Here is a 26,733-nt window from a genome sequence, read left to right as displayed (position 1 = left end):
CTGGCTCCTGTTGTAAGACTTCCATGTGGTAATTGTCCCCATGAGATATATGCCTGTACTAGGTTTTCTGTGTCTTGTTCTTTTCTCAGTAATGGGAGAAATGACACTGAGGTAGCAGAGTGGGCTCGGGCTCGGGGAAGGGGTGTTGCCCTCCATGGGGGAGGGCATGACGCCCAGATGTTCTGCTTCAGTGGGCCTAGTAAACGGTCATCAAAGTGTGTGTGTGTGTGTGAGAGAGAGAGAGAGAATCATTTACTTGATAGAAACATAGGGGGAAATGGTGTAAAAAATCTAAAAATTTATGTGTGAGGCTGACTTCAGTGGCTACCTGAAATAAAATTCATAGTATATAATCTCCTTTATACTAGAAAGCTCAAGTAGCACTAAAATTTCCCTTTTTTATAGAATAAAATTTTTCTTTGATTATAAGGCTAATGCATAATATTCTTGGTAAAAATTTTGGAATATACGGAAAAGCACAAGAGACAAAAATCACCTCCAGTCTCAAGTTAATGTTGTGGTTAACATTTCAGTGCATATATTTACATTCTTTTCTGTTTGTAGACATTATATGAAATTTCATTTTTCCTAAAACTGAGACTGCTACACCTGTGTGATATTTTCAAAAAACGTTTTTCCTTTTCTATGCCTGTAAACGCCATCGTGTTTACCTGCAGAGGTCACTGACCTCAACCCTTCTTCCAGGCCTGAGTCTGTACATTCATGTAGAATAAAAATGGTGAAGGGCAGAGAGGACGCTGTTTAAAGACCCAGTCAGCCTGTCCCACCAGTACCAATAGGCCTTTTATCTTAAGAGGCATGAGAATTGTGGGGTTAGGGTTTTTTTTCCCATGTTTTCCAGTAGGACTCAAGTTACCAACCCACTGGTGAGCTCTGGGTGACACACTGTCTCTGGTGGCCTGCTGTCTGATTTCTACTTGTCCCTTTGCCATTACCCATTTCTCAGCCAGTCTACTTCCTCACCTACGTGCGTTTCCTCTCAGCATTCACAAAAATCGAAAGAGAATAGAAATATGTATAAACTGACTTTCGTCGTTGGTTGTTTTTGATGATCATGTGATGTCACTTTTTCTGATATACTTTTTACCAATATGACTGGGCTTTGGAAAAATAATTTCTCTATATGCAACTGATCTTTAAAACTTACCCATGATAAGAGGTAGCATTATGGAGTCTGTAGGCTGGCTGGGGACCTGAAGAAGTCAGGCCTTGGAATCTGGCATGGGCTCTGCCACTTTCTAGCCCAGTAACCTCATGCAGGTCATTGTTAATTGTGTTGCATGAAACAACAACAACAAAAATAACCCTGGTCAGTACATGAATGTGTGCCGTTATTACCGTGGCGGTTTGTTTTCAGCGAATGCTGGAAACCTGGCCTGTTATCATTCCTCATCCACCTCCCTTTCCCACTCTGGTCCACAAAGGCGGCCTCATATTCTCTGAGGCTTCTGTAGTTTGGAAGTCTTTTAAGTGTTTTTCTCCCGGCCCTTCCCTTCACCACCACACCCAGTCTGTCACCCCCGTCAGCTCATTGTCCTCTGCCGCCTCTGCGGCACTCACATTTGTGACCATTCCCTCTGTCACTGCCATCCCCCCATCCTAATACCTGCTGCTGGACTTGGTCCTCTCCCATCTGGTGTAGTTTTGCTTTGAACATTCCATGTTCTAGTTACTTGCATGTGTGCCTTACCTCCTTGAGTCAGATACTAAGTTCCTTGAGAACAGTGATGAGGTTTTATCTTTGTCCCCATTGCCATGCCTCCTTGCCTGGCCCTGCACCGGCAAGGGAGGTGCTCACCTGCAAATTTAATGAAGAGAACTGAATTGATTGGATTGTTTGATCTCCCTGAGCCAGATTTGGGCTCACTTTTGAGCACTTTTGGTGAATCTGGTAGTAGCACTGTGTCCTAGGGGGAGCCTTGGATCCCAGGGAAGACCTGGAGTCTGGCTGCAAATGACCAGCTGCCTAACTCCTCTGGAAGTTGCTTCCCTCATCGGACCCTGAGGGTCATCAGACTCATGGGCCCTCAGGCTCCTTCCAGCTCTCAAATTCCACTTTAATAAACTGCTTTGCACTCGATCACTTTGAAGTGGCAATTTTCCCCCTCTTGTATGAGATAAAATGAGTATTTCGTCGCAAGCCCGGAAGTCATTTTGCATATGTCCTATGATAGGAGGCTAATGAAACCCTGATAGAGACTTTGCAAGAGATGGGATCGTTTTCACTGCTCTATCATAAGAATTTGGCCAGACCTTCTATAGAGAAATGAAATAGGAGGCTTAAAAATTTCATTCATAACAGTAAAAATCATCTTTTAAAACGTTATTGAAGTTAATTTTGAAACCTGTTGGGAAAATGGAGATATTTGGAGTAAAAACAAGGTTTAAAATTCTGAGAGTAGCCTTTAAGCTTTTTATTCCAACCCTTGTAGTTCTCTTAAGGAGTAGATATCACACTGAAGTAGATTCTTCACGTACTTCTGAGTTTTAAAAATTGTTGCATTTTTAAATGTAGGAAAAAATATAAAGCACAGTAGCACTCCAAGTTAAAAAGGTATAGTTTTCAGGTTATTGGTGACTAAAAACCTGGCTTGGTAACTGGGCCAGCAGAATGCCCTTGAGCCTTTCTGTGCATGCCTTGCTTCAGAGTCTGCAAGGTATGTTCCCTTCAGCTCCCATGGCACCTGCCCATCTGTCCACCTGGCAGCCGAGAGCAAGCTGACAGACAGGGCCAGTTCCCAGAAGGTTTGCACATACCCTAATCATTCTCCTGCAGGTTGGAGAATACCTGAAAAGGCACATCTCCTGTTCACAACTGTCTGTTCGCTGGCAGTGCCTACAAAGAGTCAGACCGATGCTTTTTGTGGAACAACTCTGGAGAGCACTCCTGGAAGGACAGAGAAGGGCTAATAACAGCCTTGGTGCCGTCACTGTGAGATAGGCGCAGGAACTGTGTCTATGTGGCAAGGCGGGAGGCTAGCTGCTAGTTAGGTCTTAATGTGATGATGTGGGTATCATCCGTGTCCCTAAATACACACAGTATGTCATGCTTTTGCTGTGGGCTGTGCTTTGGTTGTATATAATCCCAAGTTTGGCCTTCTGAGATTCCCCTGCCATGGCTGCAGTTTAAATTACTAGGTTCAAAGATACAAAAGACATACACAATAGAATTTCACTTCAATTTGCCTTACATATAAAGTAAAATTAGCTCCCATTCAGTGCAAATCAGTTTTTGTGCCTTTAGTTTGTTTTTAAAAATTAAGGCATAATTCAGATAACACAAAATTCAACATTTAAATTGTACAGTTCAGTGGTTTTTAGTGTATTCACTAAGTTGTGAAACTGTCACCCCTAATTCCAGAACTTTTCTATCACTCCCAAAAGAAACCCTTTACCTATTAGCAGTTAGTCCCAAATTTCACTCTCCCATCAGGTTCTTACAACCACTCATCTACTTTCTGTCTTTATGGATTTGCCTATTCTGGACATTTCATATAGATGGAATCCTACAATATGTGACCTTGTTTGTCTGGTTTATTTTAATTAGCATAGCTTTTAAGATTCATCCATGTTGTAGCACGTATCAGAAGTTCATTCCTTTTTGTGGCTGGATAATGTTCCATTGTAGGGATATATCACAGTTTATTTATCCATTCATCAGTTGATAGGCATTTGGGTTGTTTTCAGTTTTGGGCTATTATGAATAATGCTGCTGTGAATATTTGTGTGCAAGTATTTATGTGAACACATGCTTTCAGTTCTCTTGGGTGTAATACTCGGGAGTGGAATTGCTAGGTCATATGATAATTCTCTGTTTAACTTTTTGAGGAGCTGAAAAGCTATTTTCCTATTTCTTTTAAATATTTTTAAAGCCCTAAGTTTTACCTAGTTAAAAATTTTAAAGAGAAGTAGCAGTTAAACAAAACATACTTAGAGAAAACGCAACTGAATTAATAATAAGCGGAGGAGGAAAATTCCAGATTTTGTTAAACAAAAGAAAATGTGTTATTTACAATGATTTGTGTTATCTGCACATTTAGACATTAAAATGGGCTTAAATAGGGTTGGAGAAAAATGGAAATGACTGTTATTGACATAAACTGGAAAATTAAAGGGAAAGTGAAAAATAGCACATAGATTTCTCGAAATGATGATTCTTTGTTCTATGGATAGGAATTCTCTAAATAGAATGATAGCTTTACATTCCTTCTTGACATTCCCTTCATCACCTTTGCTTGGGAATCATGAGGCTCGTTGAATAATTTATTGATTATACTATTCGTTAGCATGTTAAGATGATTTCAAAAACATGAACACAGATGATGATAGCATTTTAAGAGGAAGGGAATGTTCTGTGGTGGTTTCTTGTTTGGCTGTGCATTTCTAGTTTGACATTTCTCATGCCTGCCTCTGAGACCCTGTTGGCTGCTCCAGGTCATTTTTCAGACCAGCCTAAGAGGGGCTGTCGGCCACTGGATAGTGAGAAAATGGGCCACATCAAGGTTTGGTAAAAGGAAGCAGGACTGAGCCCAGCCGTTACTACTTCCTGTGTGATGTTGGACTTTCTGGAGCTTTTGTGTCCTCACCTGAAACATGGGGATGTTGACAATACTTTCCTTACAGGGGGTGGTGAGGTCCAAATGAGATAAGGAACATGAAAACACTTTGTAAACTAATGTAAGTTCAGTTGTTTTATTATAGTTCAACTCTGACTTTTCCCAAGACGTCAGTTTTCCTTGGAGTGGCTTATTCATAGCTGGACCAAACTGCCAAAGCCGTGTCCTCTTTGGAATAATGTACTCCGAGGAGACCTGGAAGTGATACTCCTGAAATAAAGTTGACCTTCTTCCACATTTGCTGTTATGTAGGACCATAGCTCTGTAATCATACAATTCATAGAGCCAGTGGCGCCTGCGTGGCTCAGTCAGTTAAGCGTCTGCCTTCGGCTCAGGTCATGATCCCAGGGTGCTGGGATCGAGCCCCCGCATCGGGCTCCTTGCTCAGCAGGGAGCCTGCTTCTCCCTCTCCCACTCCCTCTGTGATTTCGCTCTCTCACTCGCAAATAAAATCTTTAAAAAAAGAATTTGTAGAGCCTACAAGTACTAAGGGTTAGCTCACTTTGTCGATGGAGACGTTGGGCAGACCTTCTTGTCCATGTGCAGTTAACTCTAGGTGACTGCTGTCTCCCCGCCCTTCTGGCGGGGGAGTGCCCCCTCCCTGATCACAGACTTGTCCAGTTGGGTTTGTCTCTGAAGGTTAATTTAGTGTTGGAGATTCGAGGTAGATTTGGGGTGCAGGAATACCCAGCAGATCCAGGCTTTGCTGCAGAAAGGGAGAAGCCCTTAATGGAATTTTGGCGGGATGACCCATCATCTCATCTGGGGGTTCTGTTCTGAGATCATGATTAGCACAACCTTACAGGTCCTTGCACTGGGAGAAAGGTTTAATGACAACCAAAATGCTCCTGCTTTCTGTTGTATTTCTGTTCTGTAAGCTTTACTGGTGTTCCTTGACAATACCAGTACACACGGCCATTGAGCCTGTGCCCCATCAACAGTGTGGCAGTCTTCCATCTTTAAAGCAATTTTTAAATGTTCAGGTAAATAAGTCATCTCTAATTGTACACATTTCTTTTTTTGTTCTGTTCTGTTTTGTTTTTTGCCTTCCTAACTTTATCCGTAGCTGCTACTAGAAAAAATCATTAAGTACAGGATATTACACTATTGGAATTCAAAACTTTAGAACCTTTGGGATCACAGGGTCATCCTTGCTGGAAAGGGCATTGAATATATTCAGGCCCACATGTTGATCATTTGTTGATGGCAGGAATCCAACCCTCAAGGTCACATTCAAGTTGTTATACCCGAAGTTCTAGCCTACCCACTCCTCTCCCTTGCATTTACCTTTCTCCCTGCCTCCTGTGTTTGTGGATCATCTGTGGTGTTTCTTGGCTCCCCAGTATATATATTTCCATTTTCTGTATTGTCTTACCCAGCCAATCATTCCTTCATCTATCTTCACTCAAACATCATTAAAATATTGGTGTTCAGATGGAGCAGGCCATACATATTAAAGAAGTGAATTAAAATACCCTCCATGGGGTGCCTGGGTGGCTCAGGTGGTTAAGCGTCTGCCTTCGGCTGAGGTCATGACCTCTGGGTCCTGGGATCAGGCCCTATTCGGCTTCCTGCTTAGCAGGGAGTCCGCTTCTCCCTCTCTCTCTGTCTCTCTGTCTCTCTGTCTTATCCTTTGCCCCTCCCCACTGCTTGTCCTCTCTCTCTAATAAATAAAATCTTTAAAAAAAAATATCCTCCATGCATTTAGATGGACCATATTGCAACATATTTGCACCATAGAAAAAAATATTCTTAGGTGAAGACATTATCCTAGGAGGGCTACAAGTAGAGGCTACAAATCAGTAGTGAAACAGTGATTGAGAGGATGCTTTGAGGCCATTACTGTTTCAGCAAATTTGAAAGTTAGCTTTATTTGGTTTTCACCAAACTCATACATGTTGATTCAGGTAATAACTTTCTCAATGTAGGAAATGAGCGTAAGGACTTTGTTTTTCCAAAGTGGAATTTATACAGTGTTTACATGGTGTTTTACTATTTGCAAAGTGTTTTTCTATGCATGATCTCATCTGATCCTTACACAAACTTAGCCAGGGAAAATATTAGCCTCATTTAATAAGGAATCTGAAACACAGAAGGGGTAAGTGATTTGCCTAAGTTCACACAGCAAATAGCAGGTAGGACCAGGAATAGTAAGTATCTAGGTCTTTTGACTTCAAATTCAATATGCTATTATTTTTGCCTGAGAACTGGCCCCTACTGATAACCTTGGTATCAAAACCTGGGCAAAAGCATTGTTAAAGCAAAAAGTTGAGTGTCTTAAAAGATGTTCTTTAATTAGCCCTTAAATTATTTTTGCTTCTTTATAATTCTCCCTAAAATTCATAATTATTTTCAGATATCCCTGCAAGAATTTATGTTACATATCCTGAATGTATGTGCTGCAAGGACGACAGCCTCTTATCTCCTTTTTTAATATTTAGTCCCATGCCTGATTCTGTGTGGATGGCCTGGATAATTGCACTCTGATATACCACCCTCATGTCGAAAGCTGCATTCTTTGATGCATATATGGCATAGTTTCAATTATTTCCTTTTCTGCATAAGATTAATTTGTTATACAGAACTATAAAAAATAATTATATTAGCATTTTTGCACTTTTTTGAATACATTATTTCCTTGAGAAGAGGGGGGAAAATGCCCGTGAATCTTCTGCAAGTCTCTTCTCATTTCTGTGCAGTGGAGCTCCTTCGATCTAGTGACTCAGACCTTGTGTTGTTGAGGCCCAGTCATAAGGAACCAAGCAGAGTAATTAATGACCACATGTTGGCCACACGTTCCCCCAGTGTTAGCAGGACCTGGGAGCATGGATCAGGTCATCCTAGATCATGTCACATGATGATCTTTGAAATTTCTTATTCTGGCATGGTTTCAGGCAAAGATCAAAATTATGTTCCTGTTGCTTGTCAAAGAGGAATAAAGGAAGAAAAGTTCGTTTTACAACTAGTAAATTAGGAAGGGTTTCAGTGTTTGCTAGTAGTGTGCTGTTACATGTTTAACAACCAGCTTCAGGGGAAGTGACACTGACTTTTCACATTTGCCAATTTCCATGGTGTAAATAATCCCACCATGGCCAATCCCTAGCCACCAACATATTAACAGGCTCTCAGAATTCCTGAAAATGTAGCAATTTGCTCTAGAGAGCTAGTACAAGCCAGCTCCAACATACTTACTGTAAATTAAAGGCAACCTAGGTTGCTCTTAGGAAGGATTTATAGTTGGGGATTTCAGTATTTGCCTTGAGTTCATCACCATGTGTCCCCCCCCCCCCGCAAAAAGAGGCAAAAAAAAAAAAAATTCAAGGAGGAAATTTCCTATTCACAATAAATGGTACAAAATAGAGTTTATCTTTGATTTTATGTTTGCAGAAGTATCCTTTTTCACCAGCAGAGAATAGCTATTACCATCTTTGCTGCTATGATTTCCCTGTTGCCATAGAATGCTTCTCTTTCATAATATATAAGTAGAATTAAGAGTCTTTTAAAAGGTCTTTACATTTTGCTTCCTCTCTTTTATACCATTGAAACAAATGTTTTCAAGGAAAGTTTTCTATTCTAGTTTGACTTACTTGGGGGCTTTAAGATGAATCAGAATGTGCAAAGTTACATAAAACCTAATTTGTGTAATCTACTGTATTTGTCATTTAAGTTTTCTGCCTCCATTCTGCCTCAACTCATTTCAGGATTTTATTTTTAAATCCAAAACAAAAGGTTCTTTTTCCTTGACTCATACAAGTATATCCTACGAATAGTGATGTCTACGGCATCATTTTCACTCAAGATAAGCTGTGGGGTTTTTTTTCAGGCAGTATATTCTGACGTGACATGGAAAAGATGGGTACCTATCAAGGAATGAGTTGATCATTAACTTGTAATGAATCTGTAAATGTGTATCAGGTGTTTTTAAAAGTAATCTGAGCTGACTGACAAGCTGAAGAAGTTATATGTAACTGCTATGCAGTAAAACCATTTATTCAGAAGGCTCACTCTAACCTATGAAAGATAGATATCATCTAGTTATTTATTTTGTGCCGTTATATGAAATGTTAGGGTTTTGTGCTCCTACCATGTAAATACTTGGTTTTCAGCTTTGCTTGGCCCTGAGTATGGGGTATCGAGGTCGAGTGTTTACCAGCGCCTCCACTAAACTTCTCGGATTTCCAGTTCCCTTATCTCTAAGTTTCCTTTTCCAAAAGGAACTTTTCTCTGTTAACATGCCTACTTTTTTGTTGTTGTTCAAGTCAAATTGGAGTATAGTAGGGAAGGGGCAATCTTAGGTAAAGCAGACCTACCTGACAGAAATATAATGTGAGTCGCAAATGCAAGTGATATGTATAATTCTAAATTTTCTAGTAGCCACGTGAAAAAAGTAAAGAGAAAGAGGTAAAATTAATTGTAGTAATGACTTTATTTAATGCAATATAGCCGAAATGTTATTTCAACCTGTAGTCAGTATTAAAAAAGAGATACTAAGATTTTTTACATTCTTCCTTTCACATTGTTTGAAATTCAGTGTGTATTTCACATGTACAGCCCTTATGGCCACATTTCAAGGGCTCAAAAGCTAGTGACTAATGGCTACCGTATTGGACAGCACAGCTCTATAGGATAGCTTTAGTGCTTATATTACAGAGCAAATTCCACATTTATTTATTCATAGAAAATGACTTGAATTTCCTAATAAACCAGCTCAGTTAGAGTTTTAGTGTTAGTAGCTGAATGCAAAATTATTTATTTATTGTATTTTTCTTTTCATCTCTGGAAGACTCTTAAGTAAAATCTGTAGAAAAATGAGGATCCCCACAGACATAAATGTTACTCCTTTCACTTTTTAAAACACCCAATTTTTTTGTTTTTGCTTTTGTTGTTGTTGTTGTTTTTTTTTTTTTTTAGAGAGAGTGAGAGCGGGGCGTCGGGGGGTTGGGTCAGGGCGGGGGGAGGGAGAGAATCCCAAGCAGGCTCCATGCCCAGTGCAGAGACCCATGCAGGGCTCAATACTATGACCCTGAGATCATGACCTGAGCCGAAGCCAAGAGTTGGATGCTCAACCGACTGAGCCACCCAGGAGCCCCTAAAACACCCAGTTTTAACAGAGGATCTTTTTACACTTCAGGCATTTATTAAAATCAGAGATAGCTTGCTGGGGCAAAATTGGCACAGAAGCCTTCTTATTACTGTTTTGTAAATGCTTCACACCTGATCTTAAAAATCAGTTTTATTTAAAATAAGGCAGATTCTTTGCATAGTTACTTAAGTGTGAAAGGTGCCTTTCCAATGTGAAATTATTAGGTTTAAGTCTGTTGCCTTTGCCGCTGTAGATTGTGCACCATGCATTTGCAGTCTGAACATATAAATAGCTCATCTACACTACCCCTCTTGGTAGCTGTGGGACTTCCCTGATCTTGACCCCATGCAGGCTCCAGTCACCCCTCACCCCAAGGGGAGAGCTACATTCATCCAGTTTCTTGGGCCACAGACATTCTTCCTGTCCCATTGAACATACTGAGTGCCACGGGGAGATCTCCCAGCCCTCTGAAACTGGGTAATAGGTGCTGCTGTGGTGGCCGTGGGAAGACTTGCCTTCCCTTCAGGTATGCCATCCCTGGGCAGTGGATTGAGAGAGCCTTTTTAACCAACATGTGCCCAGACCAGCACCAGAAAACTTGATTGAATCTTTTCAGGAATAATGGCCGATAAGGTTCAGAGGAGAATGTCTGGGAATTCATTCACTCCAAAGCAATGCACTCCCTCTCTTGTTCTGGAGCTCCTGGAGAGGCCTCATTCTGTCCTTTGCTATTGCCCATTGTCATCACACAGCCTTGTCACTGGGTTACAGAGGGAGATGTAGCCTGCCACCTCTGCTCTGAGCTCCTTGTGGCTAGACAGAGAAGGCTCTTGCTGCTGACTTCTCACCCAGCTTCACGGACTTGTTTATCTTCCATTATTTCCCAGTGACCTACACAAATACTACCTTGGACAAGCTGATGAAACTCCAGCTTATTAATGATAATATTATACAGTGATTGCTAAAGCTCTTCCTCTTGGAAAATAGCAGCAAAATCTAGAGTCCATAGGCTTTCTACTCCCCTATGCATACTGCAGCCTCCTGCCATAATCCACTGATGTGTGATTGTATTTGTGTATAAAAACATCTATACATAGCTTTCATCAGATCAGTGTCTGTGATCCAGAAAATGTTATGAGCCATTGGAATCTTGCCCTACCCCATGTCCTTCCACTGTAAAATTTTACATACATGGGGTGCCCTGGGTGGCACAGTCAGTTAAGCCTCTGACTCTTGGTTTCGGCTGGGGTCGTGACCTCAGGGTCGGGAGATCGAGCCCCGAGTCAGGCTCCCTGCTAAGCACACAATCTGCTTGAGACTCTCTGCCCCTCCTCCACACTCGTATTTTCTCTCTCTCGCTCTCAAATAAAATAAATGAATCTTAAAAAAAAATTTACACACACACGTGCACCCCATGGCACCTACACTCGTGCAGCCAGTAGTCCAGGCGGGCTTATCCTCCTCCCCATCCTGCCTCCTTAGCATCTAGTGATCCTTTCTTTCACTTAGGCCTTTATTTGACTTCTGAATTCACCACTGTATGGCCTTATTTGTCATATTTCACCACTAGCACAGTAAATCTCAAACCTGTTTGTTTTGTTCTTTGTTAATCTTGAATGACTCCAGTTCTTTCTCTTCATTTTCAAAGGACCATCTTCACATGGACAAAGGACAGTCTTTAACACAAAAAATAAATGCACGCGGTCAGGGGATTAGGGATGTTGTAAAGGTATGATACCAATCAAATAATAGGGTGTGGCAACTTTACGTAATTAGAAGTCATTTTCCCTTTTACTCTGATCATCTCACAGCTTCCAGCCTCAACCCCAGTCCCTCTATGTAGAGACTCCGGTTACTGAAAATTGTAGGTCCTCTTTTGGCCCCCAGAATGAATTATTCCCTTTTGTTGCCATTCTTTTTAGCCATTCACAGTGAAAAGTTCAGCTCTTTGGGATAAAATAACTCTGTATTTGATCCACATTCAAACATCACAGGCTAGCCTGTGTGACCTGGGGCAAAACTTAGCCTGTCTGAGCCTTGGTGTGTGTCCTCATTTGAAAATGAGGAAATAAATTTGAGCACAAATGTAAAAGCATCGCTCATAGTTTCTAGAATATAGTAAATACTCAGTGAATGTCCCTTCTCTTGTCTTTCTCACTCAAGCATCCAGGTTTTAGCTGTTGCAACCTATACTTTCTCTCTTTTTAATGATCTTTCCTTGATCATTTCACTTCTGCCATGTTTGTTTCATACAGCATTTAGTGCATTATTAATGATTAATAAATGGTAAGACAATTATATGACTCTTTAGTCACCCTAAGGGTGAGATAATTAAGTTACAATAAAGCTATATAGCCTTATAGAAGAGTTGCATTTAAATATAAAAAGGATTTTTCTAAAAGTTTACTTAAAAGGTAAATGATTGGCCAAAATCTGACCTGTTGATATTGGAGAGAAAACCAAATCTCTTTTTAAAATTTCTTCAAAATAAATTTATTTACACCCTCAACTCTGTTTAGTGATTGCCCTTTTCCATTTCTTAAGCCGTGACCCTGTAGTTAATGTAGAACTTCCCTTGCACATAGTTCTCCCTCATGTCCCTGGTATTAGGAGGAAGAAAGGGGAGGATGTGCTAATCCTAACTCTTGTCCCTTCCCTGCTGAACTGCAACACCTGTCAATTCTGATATGTGTGAGTAACATACTCTTGACATTGTGGCTCCTGGATTAAAAAAGGGAGGGAGGGAGGGAAAGAAAGAAAGACACAAAACTAACTGAACCTCAGAACTTTACAGTGTAATCAAAATAACTATAACACCAGATAATGTTTGTAAAGGCACTTCATTTTTATCTGCTGAAAATTAATTGGTGATAATGTTTTGTAAACAAGAGGAAAAATGAGGTTAAATGGGTTATCTTTGTCTTAACGGATGATACAGCCTTGGCAGCACCCTGAGCTTATCCTAGCTGCCCCTCCAGCCTCTCTCACTTTCACTGGTCACTTGAGCAAAGAAAGATTATGAGGTAGGCCTGGCATGGTCACGTGAGCCCTTAAAAAACAGAAAGATTTCTCCACTGCATAGAAGAGGAAGTCAGATTCAAAATAAAAGCATTTGGGGCGCCTGGGTGGCTCAGTCAGTTAAGCTACTGCCTTCAGCTAAGATCCTGATCCTAGGGTCCTGGGATCGAGCCCCGTATCGGGCTCCCTGCTCAGCGGGAAGCCTGCGTCTCCCTCTCCCACTCCCCCTGCTTGTGCGCACGCTCTCTCTCTCTGTCAAATAAATAAATAAAATCCTGAAAAAAAAATTTTTTTTTTGATGCATCATTACTGGCTTGAAGATGGAGGGGGTACTTGTCAGGGAAGGTGAGTGGTCCCCACCTGACAACTTGCAAGGAAATGGGGACAACAACAAGGAACTGAAGTCTACTAAATACAAAAGTGAGCTTGCAAATCTGCAGACAGGAGTTCAGCCCAGCCTGAACTGTGATAGCCTGAGCAGAGAACCCAGTCACACCATGCTGGAACCCTGCCCCATGGAAACTATGAGATAATAAATTGTGATATGTCACGCTGCTGATAACTTTGTGATAATTTTTTATGCAGCAATAGAAAATGCAAGGATCAATCCCTGTTTAAAATGTAAGGGTATGAACTCTTTCTTGAAAGGAGTTGACTTCCTAGTGTTGAAATGCCTCATTCAGACAATCAGTTATAGGAAATAGGTATTGACTGTCTCTGCTTTGCTGGGACCTGCACTAGACGCTGGGGATAGGTCACCAAAGTATGACCTCTAGTGAGAGAAAACAGATGCACAAACAAACAGTAACAGTACAGTGTGACAAATACATAAAGAGTCAGGTCCTAGGGGCTGTAAGTACAGTGCAGACAGTGAGTGTAACTGGAGGGACTTGAAGAAGGCTTCTTAGCACCAAAGGGTACAAATCCATATTTCCAGCTACTGTATATCTAGAATCCCTTTGAAGAAAATAATTCAAAATTGATGAAAGAGCACAAGTCTGGGGTTTTACACTGATACAATTAAGGGAGTCAAAGGAGTTTAAAATTTTCTAAATATAATTTAAAAGGATGTGGCATACATTATTTTTGTTTGCTTTTCAAATTTCTCTTGATTTGGTACATTTAGAGTACTAGCAAATAGGAGCTTGGTATATCACAAAAACATTCCATATTTATAACCCATAAATCAATTTCTCTCTGAATTCAACTTAATTGAAATAATACTCTTCAATTTATTAGCCTCCATTGTCTATAATCAACGACTATTTCTGTAGTATTCTTTACTATAAGCGGCAGTTCTCCAAGTGTAGTCTGTAGGCCCTTGCTACTCCCTGAGATAGTTTGATACATAAGGTCAAAACTCTTCTCACGATGACACTAATACATTATTTGTCTTTTCCACTGTGTTGACGTTTGCAATGATGGTGCAGAAGCAATGGTGGGTACAACTAGTACTTGTAATCATTGAATTCTGTACCACAACACCCTCCCATGGGGAAAAAAAATGACAGTGTCACCTTAGAATATCCTGATGAAGCAGTAAAAATTACTAATTTTATTAAATCTTGACCCTTGACCACATACCTGACAAACTATGGTTCTTCCAACTTTGGTATTTGGCAGGCAGATGAGCAAGGTGAGTCTCTCTTTAGTGAAAATAATTGACTGTTGCCAGTGATAGAATTTGAGCTTTTGAGCAAGAATTGGAATTTTAGAAAACTTGTATCCACTACTATGGGCCAGAGAGCTTCCCAAATCCTTAAAGCTTTTCTAATGAGATCAGTGATGATATTAATGAATGTGATTTTTATATTATGTAACAAAATATGTCAACTCAGTTAAACCAGTATTTTCCAAGTAACCAATGCATGATGTTACAAAATCATGCATGGTTAAATTCAAAATTCAAGATAGATCAGTGGATTTTAATGTAGGAGTAGGAAAAGTATACTGATATGGCTTTGACTCTACATTGCAACTAGCCTCTTTTAAGATTTTATTTTTTAGTAATCTCTACATCCAACGTGGGGCTCAAACTTATAACCCCAAGATCGAGAGTCACCTTTCCACCAACTAAGCCAGCCAGGAGCCCTAACATTGCAACTAGCCTTTAGGAAATTACCACTTGTCAAGTTTTGGTATAGTATCAAAGAAGTTCCACAATAATCTGAAAAAAATTACTAAAATAATCCTCCCCTTTCAACAACACATCTGTGTGAGGTTGGATTTTCTTCATGTACTTCAACCAAAATAACATAACAAAATGGTATTTGAATGCAAAAGCAGATAAGAGAATCCAGTTGTCTTCTGTTAAACCAGATGCTAAAGAGATTTGCAAAAAAATGTAAAACAATGCCACCCTTATTTTTTTGTTTAGAAAATGGTCTCTTTTCATAAGAATGCTTTTTACGTTAACATGCAACAAACATAGGTTTGTTGTTTTTAAATAAATTCATAAATATTTTTAAATTTCTCATTTTAATTTCTAACGTGATAAGTATTGTTAAACCCACACAAACAACAACTCAGTGGGATCCTCAGGGTGCCTGGGTGGCTCAGTCGTTAAGTGTCTGCCTTCCACTCGGGTCATGATCCCACGGTCCTGGGATCAAGCCCCACATCGGGCTCCCTGCTCAGCTGGGAGTCTGCTTCTCCCTCTCCCACTCCCCCTGCTTGTGTTCCATCTCTCGCTCTTGCTGTCTCTCTTTCAAATAAATAAATAAAATATTATTAAAAAAAAAAAAAGAGTGTTAAGTGCCCTGAAAGCAAAAAGTTTGAGAACTGCTGCTATAAGAGATTTTTCAAATGAATGAACTGAGATTGTATTGCCTATTAAATCATATTCTAGAAGGGGAAACAAAGCAAGCACATAGAAAACCTGTGTGTACATGTCTGCCACAGCAAGGTCTAAACTCTAAAGTTTACTGTGTTGTAGAGGTGAGCAGTTTGAACTTTTGGGAGCCAGAGTAATTCATTTATTGGGCCTTTTTTTCCTTTCTTCTTTCCTTTATCCATTCCACAAGTATTTATTGAACATATATAATATTCCAGGATCTGATGTTTTATTTGCATTGTTCAGTAATCCTCACCTTAATTGTGTGAGGTATTATTTCCACCCATTTTACATATGAGGAAACCGAGATTCTGTAGAATTAAGTGAATTACCTAAGCATAGCAACTAAGTGGATATGAATTGTTTGGGATCTGAACTCTGTGCCTCCACTGCCCATGTACTTGGATATTAAACTATATGAGTACTCATCCCTTCCACTTGGAAACCAGAGGATGGCAGGACTGTCCGCTTTTGGGTCCTTGGGATATAAGCTGTGGACTCGAGAGTCACCACCTTGGGTTCCAGTCCTTTCTCTGCTACTTCACATCCTCTGTGATCTTGTACAGATTACTTACCCTCTCAGAAGCTCGGTTTTCTTCTCGATAAAACAGAAATTATAACACGTAACTTAGGGGTGATTTCAGGATGGCGTGATGTAATGTGTGGAAATCATCACCGTAAAGAGAACTAAAAAACAGTGGGTACAGACCTGCTGGTGACATCAGGGTTCTCCAGGTGGACAGTGGTTCCTGTCCAGATGCTTGATGGCAGTGGAACCCATGGTAGGCCATCCACCTGGCAGAGCAGTTTGGGGCAGAGGTGGGGAGAGGAGCTAAGGAGCGAGCAGTGTGGGACAGGAACAGCAGGGACTTGGGTGTCAAGCTCATGCCAGCACAAGTCCTCTCTCAGCTAATTATTACTTAGCTCTCTGTCCGAAAGAACTTCGCCTTCTCATCCATAAATGTAGAAGTGATACTGCCCACGTATGTGGATGAGTGCCAGAGAATATAAAGGCATGGCCATAATGACTAGCACTTACTGGGTGTCTAATCCATATTAATTCCTTTCCCAATGACACGTTCCTTCCGCTCTTAGGAAGACATTCTGGGTGTCCAGTGGAGACCATCCCTTTGCCTCCAGACTTAGACTCAGAATATTTGTCCTGCAAACCTTAGAATCGATCAGTTCCTGCTCAGGAAGTCTTCAGACCCTAGGCTCTAATTGTTACCTTAAAAAGCTGCTACATCATAGCTGGTAGCGGTCTTAGATTTGAAGGCCACATCAGACCAGAATCAGGTATTTAGCCTTGGTGGATCTTAGGAGATTTCCAGTACGAAATATTACTTTTGAGGTCTAGTTGGTACAAGAATCATATCTTTTTGGAGTAAATTAAATCTGCTCCTCTTTGTGGGAAGGCTTGAGAAGCTCAGATTCTCAGAAGAGGAGGGGAAGACACAATATAAAATTACCTGGCTTCTATTTCATGAGTACCAAATTTCCTAAGAGTTGGATAAAAAGTAAAATGGCACCATAAAAATTGAGGCTAGATGAAATTCCTCATCTCAGTAAGTTGGTGGAGTGTTAATAGTCCCTGGATTTGGTTATTACTGGGAGGATTATTGATAAAATGCACAGCCAATTGAAAGGGAACTCAGGGCCTTTATGCACAGCCAGATCCTGCACTGCGGGTTTAGTTGAAATCTGGAGATGTGCAGGATGGGGACTCGCTACTAGACCAGCAGGTTTCTCCCCCAATTAACTGCACTTACCAGCAGGCCCGCGGCCTTAGCCAGGAGGGCGCTGAACCACTTTCTAGCCCTGCCCAGAACCACATCCTCGGAGGCTGACAACACTCATGACAGCTTGAGTTACTGCCAGTGGTGAGTGGGTCATTTCTGGGAACGGTTCTTCGGGGGTGGCTCTCAGGATCCCTAAGTGGCACCCACTTCGTGTCCACAGGAGGTGTGGGTTTTATTGGCTGTGATGCCAAAGAGGTCCTTACCTGCAGGGACCAGCCTGGATGGCAGCCAAGCTAGCTTCCTTGGAATGTTTTCCCGCCCTGGAAAGAAAGGCGCCAGTTGAGTCTCTGCAGCTCTGACCACTTCTACTGAGGTGCCTCTTTGTCTGATGAGATTCCTGTGCCTGGGACAGAGACCACACAGTCATTTCATCGATGTCACATACTGTCAGGTATGGCCCACATGGTCAACTCAGTGTCCAAGATTTTATGAACTTGGCTCTTCAGGGAGGCTGCATGGTGTGCTGGTAATGAATGTGGTCTTCAGAACTAGACTTTCTGTATCTGAACCTAGCTTTGCCACTTACTAGCTCTGTGCCTTTGGGAAAGTTACTTGACTTCTCCATGCCTCAGTTTCCTCATCTGTAAAAGGAGAATAATAATAGTACCTGCCTCAAAGGCACTATAAAATGCTTAGCACACACTAAGCACTTGGTGTTAGTTGCTATAATAATTCTGCGCTATGTGGGTAGGATGGCCTGATGATTTTTCAAGCTTGGGAAAAGATTGCAGGCTTCCTACTGAATAGCCGTGTGTGGGTGCTGAGTGTAGGTGAGTCTTCTAGCATCTCCCCCCCCCCCCCTTATATTTTCTATCCCTTTTCGAGTGCCTGCTCTTTCCATCTTTCTTACTTTTCCCTTTGCTCACCTGCCTGAGATTAAGTAGTTGGAAGAGCAGGGTCTGTGGCCTGGCTCAGCCACTTACTGCCATGTGAGCTTAGGTAAGTTTCTGAACCTCTCTGAGCAGCAGTGGAGGATTTGGGATGTCTTAAGGCTGCCAGGTATTGCATAAAGGTGGAATAATAGTGGGTGCTATTACCCTGGGATAATGAAACAGGGGACATACGTTGGGAATACTTCATGATCCTGCACTGGAAGCGAGGACTTCACTGTGAGTGTACCTGTGTACCAATGACTGCACCTGTGAATGTACTTGGTTGTATGTATGAATGGAAAAAGAATCAACGTGATTTTTACCCTTCCTCTCTCCCTTACGGGGAGATGTGTAGTAGGGAAAAGCACGAGAACGGGAGTCAGGAGCCTTGGGTTCTGTTAAGGGAGATACTGGGTGTCCAGTAGCCAACACAGAGTAGGAGCCAAAAAGATGGTATTTCTCAACTACTTGATTCCACGGTGGTGAGCCACCTCAGAGGTTTTCATTCCTGTTTTATTCACAGTGACCCTGTATCACTGGAGTTGCGTCGTGAGCAAGGCTGTGTTATTAGAAGTGCTGACGGTGGTCGTGGCTTGATCGTCCATTTCCTGGTGACCTCTGTTTCTCAGCTTCCTGTCTTAGAAAATAAGAATCTTAAACTAAATGAAATTTTGGTTTCTTACAGCTTTAATGGGATATGAAGGCATATAGTTAGAGATACACTGTCTCTCCTGTCACCCAGTTCCTTTTCTTCAAAGTACTTGATGCCATCTCTTTGTTTTGGTTTGGTTTTTGGTGTTTTACATACTTATTCTTTGTCTCCAATACTCCTGTCCCACTTCCAGGCCCCTAGAAAGGAAGCTGCATGAGAATAGGGACCTTGTCTAGTTTGACCTTCAGTGTGGGAAGAGTGCTTGGCACGTTTTCAGTGTTTAATAAATATACACATATGCCCTTATCTACAGGTATAATCATGCATTATACTATAATTCCATACATTTGTCCATGGTGGTCAATTGGTTGTTCCTCCCCTACTCCCCACCATAACATATACCACACTGCTACTTGGAGATTAAAGGACTAGAATTAAGACTGGTTATATTGTCTGTCATAAAAATTGAACAAAGTAGCAGTGCCTGGGTTCTTGCCTTTTGTGTGCATATAATATCAAAGGACAGTAACTCCTGATATCAGAGGAAGCCCACATTTTAGGGCTGTGGCCACTTGGCCACGTGACGGTGATGGTGATATGTGTGTAGCATAGGGTTGGTTACATTTATATACATAGTGGAGGTGGTCGGCAGGATGCAAAATATAAACCTCAGAATTGTGCTCACACATATTATTGAGATTTCATATTGCTTTTATTATTTGGCCACAAAAATGGACATAATCCTTGTTGGCTTTAACACACCTACTAGTACTGCTTTCAGTATCCATCTTGCAAAATATAAGACAAGGCCAGAGCTTAAATTAAAATCCTCAGCTTCTTATCTCCTTCCCACAGGAAAGCAAATCTGTGTTGAAAACCGTAAAATTAAGAGGAGAGCAAGGATAGCATAATTTAGCAAAAATTCATGGCACCAGATTCTGAGCTATATGACTGGAGGGATAGGTCAGACATTAAGAAGATGCTGCCTGCTAATGCAGGTTCCTTAAGGTGGTGCTCTGGAAATAAGAAAGGCATGCAAAATATATATATATATATATATATATATATATTTCTAGAAGGTTTCTGCAATGCTTACTCTTTATAAGCACTCTAAGAAAATACCTTTGTAGATTGCTTGGCAATTATGCTTCTTATGAGACTTTTGAAATGAAACTCAAAGCAGTTTAGTGGAGTTGAAATATATTCATTTTAGCATTTGGGTGTTGAGATTTTTGTTTCCATTTTAAAAAGGGTTTGTAATAATATCCTCCTATCTCTGCACCCACCCCCACCTCCTCTAGCATTCTAAATTCCTTGTATTTAAGAAGCTCATTCTGTATATTTGGCAAACTGCATCATTAACACTTGAAAAGCATTGAAACATTTTTTTAACCTTTTACACATTTATATGCATAGATGTCTGTGCTGAGGTATGTAGAGAAAAGGCATGGGGCTCTGATAATGGCGCTCTATTTAATAAATGCCCAGGGCTATATGAGCTGTGCAAGTTCTGCCATTAGAGAGGAGCTGATCATTACAAAACAGGGAAAATCTAGTATGGAAACTATATCATTGTCTAAAAATGGGTGATTTTTTCCCCCTTCCTTTTTTTTTTTTTTTAATAAGTTTTTTTGGGTAGAGGTTGTAATGATAGGGTGTAGAGAATTAATATTACTAGCTGTAAAGAGAATTAAGTGTTACTAGGATAATTGTTCCTAATTTTCCTGAGGGTAGTCCTACCCATTGGAGCAACATACTTTTTATATCTAATTTGTAAAGAAAAAAAAAATCAAATTTAAATTAGCATGTATGTCGTAGGTGCCACCACCATACACAATACTTGTGTTACAGGGCCCTCAGCCATTCAGATATGGACCTACATTTTAAGCAGTTTATACTGTGCAGATGTCAAGTACTTCCTCAATTTCTTTTTTAATACAGATATTTGCTTCTGGAGAAACAGATTTCACAAGCATTTTAGTTTATAGCACAGTAAAAATCTCACTAATTCAAACTAATTATGGGGAAGACATGTCTGCTAGTTAGTGAATATTCAAAATTCATTGTATTTTATTCCTCTTAAATTCACAATTACTTATTACTGTAGTGTTTGTAAATAGAGATCTTCCTGGGACTGCTGTAATTCGTAGATGAGTTTAAAATCAGATATATATATTTTGCATGTTTATAATTGTGTTGAGTTTACTTTCTTTTTGGGGGGAAGGGGTATAGAATTTATAAAAAACAATCTCCCTAATCAGGTTAAACTGCCTGAGTCTTGTTTACATTACTTGATTTGCTTAGCAACCACTTTTGGGGGGTAGAAGAGAGAAAAAAATTCAACTTTAACCAAATAAAGAGACTCAGATTTCAAATTGATAAAGTCCAAAAAATAACCTGACCCTTTAAAAAGTATTATTGTTAGGTAATTTTAGACTTCCAAATTCAATAATAAAATTTGTTTTTTAAATTTATATAAGACATATAAAATGTCAAAATACATAAAATGTTAACAATTTAAAGTGTTCTTACAAGCCATATTTCATATTATGCAGTTAAACTCAAGATTAGAAATTCCCTTTTATCATTTAAGACTTCTGGAAACTAGAGAACCTGAAGATGAACTGAGTAATGCTAAAGCATAATGGATGGTCATGTTTGATTGACAAAGCTATAAGACGTGGAAAAAAAAAGTGCTGTAACATGGTTCTTAAAGATGTACAACTATAGAATTACAAATTCTATAAACTAAGGGGATATCGGTACAGCAAATTTATATTTATCGGGTTGTTTATTGGTAATATTTATTCATTCATTTGTTCATTGAAGAGTTGAGTGCCTTTTTATTGCCAGACATATGTAATGAATAAAAAGAGCTTATGAAACATTTGTAACTTTTGCTTCAGTAACTCCTGGTTGAACATAACCTGAGGAGATAATTCAAAAAGAAGTGTAAATATGTACATACAGAAATTCATGTCCTATGAAATAATTGTAATCAACCTAAATCTCCAAAGGACACTGATTAAATAACTGATAGTCTCTTGAGGGGATATTCATGTACTTGAGAAGTACTTAACATGGAAAAATTCTGAAGATGTAATGAGGTCAGAGATGATTCTTGGGTTATGCCGATGTCCAGCTACTGCTACTGCGTGGCTTTCTCTTTGGGAGAGGAGACAGGAGCTGGGCGTTGCTATTAACCATTGACCTTGTGGTTACTTTGCAGTCAAATAAGGTGCCTGTGGTGCAGCCATCGCACGCGGTTCATCCTCTCACCCCCCTCATCACGTACAGCGACGAGCACTTTTCTCCAGGATCACACCCCCCACACCTCCCATCAGATGTCAACTCCAAACAAGGTGAGAGACCCTGCCTCCTTAGGCCTTTCTCAATAAGTGAGGAGCCACATCTCATCAGTCCAATGCCTTTTCAGGTGTCTTTGCTCTATGTCACTGTGTGGATCGAAATGTATTTGTAGGAGATGAGGAATTAACTTGATAGCAGTTTTTTATAAGCCCACAAGAATTTGTTGTTGCCTCTCTTATTTCTCAGGATTAAAAAAAAGAAGAAGAAGAAATAAAGGGGTTATTTTCGAAGTGACAGCTTTAAAAATCTAGGATCCACAGTATAAACCAGTATGTTGTACAGATATACTAAAAATTCAGTCCTCAGTGCCCCCTACAGTCTTCAGTTATTGCATGTACAAAGTGTTGATGGTAGTGTTAGAAAAATGTTAGAAAGGGGACAAAATAGGAGATTTTTACTTCAGATGTTATCTTTTTAAGTCTTTTGTGATTTCTTTTCATTTTGGTCCTTATGTTTTATCCTCTTTTTGTTATTTGCCAGCACCAACTTAGATATAATAATAAAGTACAAAACCATCTCTGTTTAAAGTCAAAGTAACATGAATCCTATTTTACTTCTCTTCATTATTACTCAGTTCTGCTGCTTTATCATTTATAGAAGAACATACAGCATAAGAGGTCTAAAAAATCAAAATGCCCAGTTTCTCTAACCTGATGGGTATGAGTGTGGGCTGGTTGTAGGACTCAGAGCTCAGGTTCTCTAAGCCTTCTGATTCATTCTGCTTAGAGCACACTTTGAGGATAAATTTGCAGGATGGCCTTTTTTCTTTCCAGGTGCATACACACTTGGACCTCAACAGGATCTTTAGAAGTTCAAAATAAAAGATCCTACAGAACCATGTGAAGGCAGAGAATGTAAAGGTGTAAAAATGCTACCACCAGCATTTCACCCTTTTGTCCAGCCCAATCGTTGACCCACAGTGGTCAATAAAATTTTTAAGTGTAAAAAAAGAGTGGAGTTCAGAGGCTGGGTGTTTTTTCCCACTACTATGAGCTCTTGTAGGTTAAATCTGTAATGCCTTCATTTCCATCCATTGTTAAAACAGACAGCTTATTTGAGGACTTAGTCACTGTTGGACTTTGGCTTGAGTGAAACTATGTACCTTTACCTAGGGAAGGTAATAATCACCTATGCAGATGTGTCCCGGTTTGCCTCTGTTTTATTCCTCATTTCCAATCCTTCCTCTACTTCCCTTTTATCGAGGACCTCCAAAGAGTAAGAAACATCCAAGACAGATCGGAGGACATATGGTGAGAAAGGGAACTAAGATAATGTATTTTAGGAAGAAGATGGAGTTTAAGAGGGAAGATCATGACCTTGGTCATGGTGATTTCAAGTGCCTTATAGATATCTGGAGGGAGAGAAGGGGTAGATAATTTATGGGTCACCATCCCAGAGCAATATCTGAGCTAGAGATACATATCTGGGAACCTTCAAAGCTGTAGATGACAGTTAAAGATAGATATAAAAGCCTCAAACCAGCTATTAGCAAAAAGAATTTGAGTGTTTTTTTACCTGTTTTTAAACTATTTATTTAATAATTGCATAGTGCTTACTATGTCCTAGACCCTGTTTTAAGCACTTTGAAACAAACTTATTTTAAACAATAACACATGATGGTTCAGTAGTTTTTTCTTTCAAGAATTCTAGGACGGTTCTATTTTTAAAAAGACAAGTTTTTGACTAGCTACCAATTACATTTATATTTTCTCTTCTGTTTCCATCTCTTCTGCTGCCCTACCTTGTTTTGCCTTACTAATTGTAATTTATATCATTGCTTCTCAAAAAAAATTTTTTTTTTAATTTTTAAACTCTAGAACTAGAGAAAGAACAAGGGGGCGTGATCAGAAAACTGCATAGTCTTTGAAGTCCTTATTTTGGCCTAAAAATTTGTGTGATTGTTGCATTCTACTCCATACACTGTGTTTGTCTTAATTACTGTTAATTTGTGTTAATTAGTGTTTTTAATTACTTTTTTGTAAACAAAGACTTTACATACCTTGTCACCATTTATCTCTGGGGATATGTAAACTTTGGTTTGAAAAGAACTAATTTACATGATTTTGGGTTTATATCATTCCACTTGGTCATATTCATCACCAAAAAATAAATAAAAAGCTCACTAGGTCTCTTGCTTTTACTCTCTTTCTCTCATACTGCCGGCCTTTTTAGTTATATTATGTAGCTAAACTAGTTAGAATGTGGTGGTACTGAGGTCAGAGTTACTAATTTCAAAGTTCCTAGGAGGCTGGTTAGTTTTATTTAAAAAAAAAAAAAAAAAAAACAGTATCATGTCCATACTCTAACGGTAGATAGAACTATCGAATAAATATAAACCGTTTGTCAGCAGAACTCATTCTCATTTGTAGGAAAATAACTAGGGTAATTTCACAGTAGGCAGCACATTCATTTTTACCTTCCTTCCTGTGTGTTGGTGTGAGGTATGTGTGCGGGTGCAGGAAAGGGAGAGGAAGCTAATGCCAGTCATTTTCTTCTCATTATATCTGGTAAAAATGTTAAAAAGAGATTTGGGGAAATACTAGGTTTATATACCTGTTTAAGTCTTTGTATTACCCACTGTATCCTTATAAATAACCACAAACACTCACATAGCACTTTTCTGTATTACATGTATTCATGCATTTATTCCTCACAACAATCCCTATTCCATTTTTATACTGATTTTAAAGAACAATAACAATTAAGTAGCTTCCTCAAAGATATGTAGCTTGTGGGTGGCAGAATTGAAGATCCATACAAGTCTGACTCCAGAATCATTTCATCCATAATTATCAAAGTTACTTATAAAAGCTTAAAAATCGTTAAGGCTGTGCTGTGTCTGGCCTCTAGTACATAGTGAGTATTCAATAAATACTAGTTAAATGAGTGATATGAAACGTGTCTTCACTAGCCTAGCAGTTGGTGGAGAGGCACACACTTCTGGGATCTTACCGTAACAATAGGCTATATAAAAAACACAGATCCATTTTCTGCTCGTGTAATGACCCTAAGCCACATCATGTACTCTTGTATATACATGCAAGTATATACGTGCAAAATGCTTGGCAATATTGACCCAGAATGAAGAATGGGTCTGTTTAAACACTTTTAATTCGCTTGTTCATTTGTTCAGTCATTCAGAAGTCTTTATTGAGAACCTCCTCTGGAGACAACCGTAGTTGGATACCTAGATTGGTAAAACAACGTCTCTTTTTTCCAAGCAGTATATAAGCTCATGCAGGAAATCATTTGCACAAACTAACTATAAAACAAAATGAAGAACATCTTAAGTACCATGTTAAAAGTACAAATAAAACATTGTAGTTTCAAACAGGGAAGAAGGATTTCTCAGAGCTATAAACATTAGAGCGGTGTATTTGAAATGGGGGTAGGAATTTATTTAATAGAAACCGTCAAACTAAATACCAGCATAGAACTAGAATATAGCAGGTGCTAAGTAAATGTAGTTTCCTCTTTCCTCCTTTGAGCCGTAAACCCAAATCCAGCTGGTTTGTACTGTGTTCAGTTGCATCAGTCCTGCTCCTACACAGAATCACTGCTGCAGGGTTTCCAGGCTTACATGGAACATGGACGAGAGTGGAGAGCAAGATTTTAGGCTTGTCTGCATAGATATGTGATTGCAAGCAAGTTACCTGTCTGTATCCCAGTGATGAAATTCCAGGAAAATACGTATTTTCTATGTACCCGAACAGGATGCCTGAGTAATCACTTAATCATTGCAGACCGTGGTTTCCCTATTTGCAAAACAAAGGGATTAAAGTAGACAGTTCTGGTAGTCTGTGACCTGTAGTCATGATTTTCAAGCTCAAATTTCCACAGTTTCCAAAGTTCTTCTGAGTTAGTCTGGTTTTTTTGTTTGTTTGTTTTAAACTGAGCAGTCCCCCTGCAGACCCTGAGGTTTGGGGAGGTTTCTGAATCTCAAAGGTAGGGCGGGCAGCAAGTTGGCCCAGTGATTCTGACATGTCAAGAATCATCATTGTAGGCTCCACTAGATTCACCCCTACTGCCCAAACCTCCCCAGACCCAAGAAAAAAAAATCCCAGAGTATGAAATTTGGGGTCTGCTGTGACCCCAAAGTAGTGGCACTTCTAGCCAAAAAGTCGGGGGGGGGGGGGATTTGAGACAATCTTTTAAAACCAGCAAAACGAGATAATCTCATGTAAGCTCTCTATTGAGGATTAAAAACCTTCTTCCTACCTGCTTCCTATAAGAGTTGAGTAATAATTTGTCCTAACTTCAGAGTTGAATTGACACCAACTTTGAAGGCCACACTTCTTAAGTCATTCCCATATGTTCAAAACCTTAAATATCTTATAAGACCCAAATGAAACCCATAGGCATTTTAAACAGTAAAAAAACAGAATAAAGAACATCTTTCATATGCTCACCTGATTCCACATATTGGTCAGTATACAACCATTGAATGCATACTCTGGGTGTTAAACCTGG

At 39.7% G+C, this 26,733-nt stretch overlaps 1 protein-coding gene across 6 annotated transcripts in view; it reads left to right on the top strand.

The window, feature by feature from the left end:
- LEF1 (lymphoid enhancer binding factor 1) overlaps window positions 1–26,733 on the top strand; it is a 118,769-nt gene that overhangs the window by 60,686 nt on the left and 31,350 nt on the right. For all 6 annotated transcript variants that reach the window (XM_078069059.1, XM_078069060.1, XM_078069057.1 and 3 more), the window contains exon 4: window positions 22,124–22,256. In XM_078069059.1, coding sequence (XP_077925185.1) covers window positions 22,124–22,256 — 133 coding nt within the window. The remainder of the gene's footprint in view (window positions 1–22,123; window positions 22,257–26,733) is intronic.

The sequence above is a fragment of the Halichoerus grypus genome, chromosome 3 (genome assembly GCF_964656455.1).
Source record: "Halichoerus grypus chromosome 3, mHalGry1.hap1.1, whole genome shotgun sequence".
NCBI lineage: Eukaryota > Metazoa > Chordata > Mammalia > Carnivora > Phocidae > Halichoerus > Halichoerus grypus.
The sequence above is the reverse complement of the archived record's forward strand: the minus strand, read 5'-3'. Positions and strand labels throughout refer to the sequence as shown.